This window comes from Mustela nigripes, chromosome 2 (genome assembly GCF_022355385.1).
Source record: "Mustela nigripes isolate SB6536 chromosome 2, MUSNIG.SB6536, whole genome shotgun sequence".
Classification (NCBI taxonomy): Eukaryota; Metazoa; Chordata; class Mammalia; order Carnivora; family Mustelidae; genus Mustela; species Mustela nigripes.
This window is the reverse complement of record NC_081558.1, coordinates 204,247,449-204,252,423: the sequence shown is the minus strand read 5'-3', so window position 1 is coordinate 204,252,423 and position 4,975 is coordinate 204,247,449. Positions and strand designations below refer to the sequence as shown.

At 35.1% G+C, this 4,975-nt stretch overlaps 1 protein-coding gene across 1 annotated transcript; it reads left to right on the top strand.

The window, feature by feature from the left end:
- The first annotated feature begins 2,518 nt into the window (after nt 1–2,518).
- On the top strand, nt 2,519–2,821 carry LOC132010292 (small nuclear ribonucleoprotein G-like). The gene has a single exon (XM_059388189.1). It carries the CDS (start codon nt 2,548–2,550, stop codon nt 2,776–2,778), a length of 231 nt encoding a protein of 76 aa, XP_059244172.1. The 5' UTR covers nt 2,519–2,547; the 3' UTR covers nt 2,779–2,821.
- The last annotated feature ends 2,154 nt before the right edge of the window (nt 2,822–4,975 follow it).

The window sequence follows — 4,975 nt, the reverse complement described above, 5'->3', positions numbered from 1 at the left end:
TAGAAAGACATACAACATGTATGCATTGAAATACTTAATACTGTGAAGAAGTAAATTCTCCCTAATTGATCAATAGGTCCAATAACACCTCAAAATCCAGCAAGATTTTTGCAAGTATACACAAACTGATTTTAAAATTGTTATGGAATACCAAATGAACTGGAATAGCCAAAATAACTTTGAAAAAGAAGAATAAATTTGGAGGAGTCACACTATCTTTTTCAAGAATTTACTGTGAGGTTAAAGTAATCAAGACAATGTGGTACTAGTAAAAGTTTAGACATAACAGTGGGTGGGTGGAATAGAGGGTCCAAAATCAGACCTACACAAATATGACCAATTAGTTTTGACAACAACATTCCAAAGAAAATTAAATGAAAAAGGTCGTCTTTTCAAATGAATGGTTTTGGAGTAATTGGATATTCATGTGCAAAAAAAAAAAAAAAAAATGAACATCTTGCAAAGACATGGATGGAACCAGAAGGTATTATATTAAGCAAAATAAGTCAATGAGAGAAAGACAATTATCATCTGATCTTACTCGTGGAATTTAAGAAACAAAACAGAGGATCATAGGGGAAGAGAGGAAAGATAAAACGACTAAATCCAAGAGGGCACACAAACTGTAAGAGACTCTAAATCATAGGAAACAAACTGAGGCTTGCTGGAGGAGGGCAGGGGGGTGGGGTAAGTGGGTGGAGGGCAGTAAGGAAGGCCCTAGGTGTAAAGAGCACTGGGTGAACCACTGAACCCTACCTCTGAGACTCATAATACCCTATATGTTAATTAGTTGAATTTAAATTAAAGAATGAAACAAATAAAGCAACTATGATCTAAAAATAAAAATAAATGTAAAACGTACAGCTATAAAACTTTCATATGAAAGCATAAGAGAACCTTCAGTATCAAGAAAAGACACATTCTGGGCGCCTGGGTGGCTCAGTGGGTTAAGCCGCTGCCTTCGGCTCAGGTCATGATCTCAGGGTCCTGGGATCGAGTCCCGCATCGGGCTGTCTGCTCCGCAGGGAGCCTGCTTCCTCCTCTCTCTCTCTGCCTACTTGTGATCTCTCTGTGTCAAATAAATAAATAAAATCTTAAAAAAAAAAAAAAAAGAAAAGAAAAGACACATTCTTGGACCTGACAACAAAAGCACATTATTAGAAAAAAAAAAATAAATAATAAATCGGACTACATCAAAATTAAAACCTTTTATTCTGTGGAAGAGATCATTAAAAGAATGTAAAGATAAGCTATTGACTGAGAGAAAATACTTGAAAACCATATATTGGACATCGTACTTAGATCCAGAATATATAAGAATCTCTCAAATTTCAACAGTAGTAAATGAAACAACTCAATTCAAAAGTAGGCAAAAGACTTGCGCATCTCATCAAAGAGGAGAAGAGGATGTCAAGTCAAACATGTAAGGATGTTCAAAATTACTTGCCATTAGAGAAATACAGATTGAAACCAGGCTTAAAACACACTGATTAAAATGGCTAAAAGAAAAAAAACACTGATAATGCCACGTCCTGGCTCAGAGGCAGAGCACCTGGGACTGACACGTTTCTCTGGTGGAACCCAAAATGTAGACACTGTGGAAAATAGTTTGACAGGTTGTTTTGTTTTGTTTTGTTTTCTAAAATGAAACATACAGGGTCGCCTGGGTGGCTCAGTGGGTTAAGCCTCTGCCTTCAGCTGGGGTGATGATCCCCAGGTCCTGGATCGAGTCCCGCATTGGGTTCTCTGTTCAGCAGCCAGCCTGCTTCCCCCTTTCTCTCTCTGCCTACTTGTGATCTCTGTTTGTCAAATAAATAAATAAAATCTTTAAAAAATACAAATGAAATGAAATGAAACATACATTTACCATATCACCTGGCAATCCCATTCCTAGGTATTTGCCCCATAGAAATGAAATGTTATATTCACTCAAAAGTCCTTACATGGGTGTTTAAAGCTGCTGCACCTATATTTACCCCAAACCAGAAAGAACCCAAATATTCTTCAGTGGTTCATCAAACTATGGCTGAACAAACACAAAAAGACAAAGCAGTGAGCCATCAGTACATGCAAGAACTTAGATGAATGTCAGAGGCAGTATACACCAAGTAAAAGAAGCCAGTCCCAAAAGGTTACCTGGTGTAAGGTTCTATTTATCAGAAAGATTATACTATCACCCCTGAGAAGAGATTCATGGTTATCAGCGATTAGGAGAGTGAGGGCAGGTTGTGGCTGCAAAAACACAGGACAAAGGAATGTTAGGGGGTAAGAGAACTGTTCTGTATCTTTACTGTTGGAGGGGTGACCTGAATCTAGATCCGTATGAAAACTCATAGAACTGTACACCAAAAGATAAAAGTCAATTTCACTGTATCCTAATTTAAAATTTCTTGATGCTAAAATAAAAAATACACACTCAAAGATACTTCATTTCTGTTTCCTCATCTATAAAAAAGAATTTTTATACATACTTTCTAGGACACAATAAAATAACTGACAGAGGCGAGGGACACCTGGAGGCATCTTTGAGCTCACCGAGTAGACACCATGAGCAAAGCTCACCCTCCCGAGCTGAAAAAATTTATGGACAAGAAATTATCATTGAAATTAAATGGTGGCAGACATGTTCAAGGAATATTGCAGGGGTTCGATCCGTTTATGAATCTTGTGATAGATGAATGTGTGGAGATGGCAACTAGTGGGCAACAGAACAATATTGGAATGGTGGTAATACGAGGAAATAGTATCATCATGTTAGAAGCCTTAGAACGAGTATAAACAATGGATGTGTTCATCAGAAGAATCAACTGCTTCCACATGTCCTCTTCTCCATAGTACCTGTTTTACTACAATATAAAAATCAGATCGTGTGCATTTTCATATTGAGCTTTTTTTGTTAAATAAACTTTTATAATAGCCAAAAAAAATAAAATAAAATAACTGACAGAAATGTTTACCAATACGGTTTCTGCATTGAGTAGCCAAGGATTCTCTGGCATAAAATATGAAACAGAGATAAGAAGGGCATGTATTTATTTTAAAAATTTCACTAAAGATGCAGGCCCCCATGAGAACTGGCTTTGATTGAACCCCATTCTTTAAAAGGAGTCACTTTCCTGGACTATCAGAATCTTATTCCTAAATGCCTATTGGGTCTACACCAGGTGATTTTCTTCTGCTTTTATCTGGGTTCTATGTTACACTTTGATTCCTTCAGGATCACCTCCCAAGTCACAGTGGTCAACCATGCACTGATTAACAAATTTGAAAGGTAGTCTGTTTGTTTGTTTTTTTTCCACTAAAATATTAGTCAATTCGTTCTCCATTGCCAGTTTTACCTGAATTTCAGAGGTTTTTTTTTTTTTAATCTCTATTTGAAAATACCCCAAAGTTGAGCTCTTAAAATAGAATTTGTAATATCCTCTGTCTATAGTTGCAGCAACTATACAAATATGTACTGACACTTGAACTTTACAAATTACAAATCTGACAAAAGCCATAAAAATTGCTTGCTTTTCCCACTGCCTTTGTGAGTACAGTCTTGGAGATATTCCGAGGCTCCCCAACTTTTGGAAACAGGAGAATAACTTCTGAACTGGAAACTATCTCAAAAACATTCCAGAATATTCTTGTGTTCCTCCTCTCTCTCTCTCTCTCTCTCTCTTTCTCTATCTCTCTCATATACATACACACAGACACATACAGAGATAAGCGTTTTGGGTTTTGTTTTTTTTTTTTTTTTAATTTGGTTTTGTTTTGTTTCGTTTTGTTTTATTTCATAAAAAAGAAATTACTGTGTAAGGGGAGAAATGAAGCTGCTTTACAATAACTTTCACCTAGTATCTAGTAAGAAATATTAACTATTTCTGAAGCTATAAAGAAAAAATTTACCAGCAGATTAAGGGATATGACCCGGTGTCATTAAATTTAATAAACAGAATTTCAAAAAGCAGATATGTCTCACAGAGAAGAGTATGGCATAGCTACTAATTTCACTCCTACCCTTTCCCCAGAACCCACATATATTCATTAACAAAATCCTGAGAATTCTCACTAACATGCACTCAATTTGAAAAGAAGTACAGTAGATTGCTTATCTTCTTCCTCTTCTGACTGGAGAGGCAATAAAGAAAACCAAAAGGTATAAACAACATAGCTTTTGGTAGTGATGAATGAGGTAACAAATTAAAGCTTGGCTACATACAAAGTCTAGTCCAGATTTGGGTACCAGTGAGAATCACTATTCAGACTCTGTATAAGTAACTATCATTTGTTTCACTATCAAATCAGCAAAAAGTGCAAAATTAAAGTTTTAGTTGGGTGAGAATATATGCTAATGCCTCCTTTTTCTCCTCAGAGTCATCTAACATCCAGTGGTATCAGTATCTTAAAGAAAGAAAAGAATGTGCTGGTTAGAGGAGTAAAGAACCATGGCCAACAATAAAAGTAATAAATGGTGTGAGAACAGTGAAAAGAAACTATGGACAAATTGGAGAAGAAAGAAAATATAATATGTAATTAATAAAGAAACTAACATAGAAGAAAAACAAAGCAAACAAGAAACGGAAGATTTTCAGAAGTTTTAATAGGACAAGAGTCAACAAGAACCGTTTGACTTTGACAAAATAATAGCACAATAATTAGAATATAAAGAACACAATAATATTAAAAGGGAAATATGACTTTTAGAAAATAAAATGAGAAGCAAAACAATGTCATTAAAAATAAGCAATGTCATTAAAAACAAGACTGAAAGAGCAAAAAAACAAAATCCACTGACTTACACTTAGAAAAAGATTATGAACATCATGGTAATGAAAATAAACCTGAATACTTAAAGAATCATAGAGAAACCACTACCAAAATAGGCCCCCAACAATGCATAATTGGTGTCTAGAAGAAAAATAACAAATGAAATAAGAAAAGTATTACAAAGATATATTACCAAAAAAATCCTTGAAATTAGAACATTAAA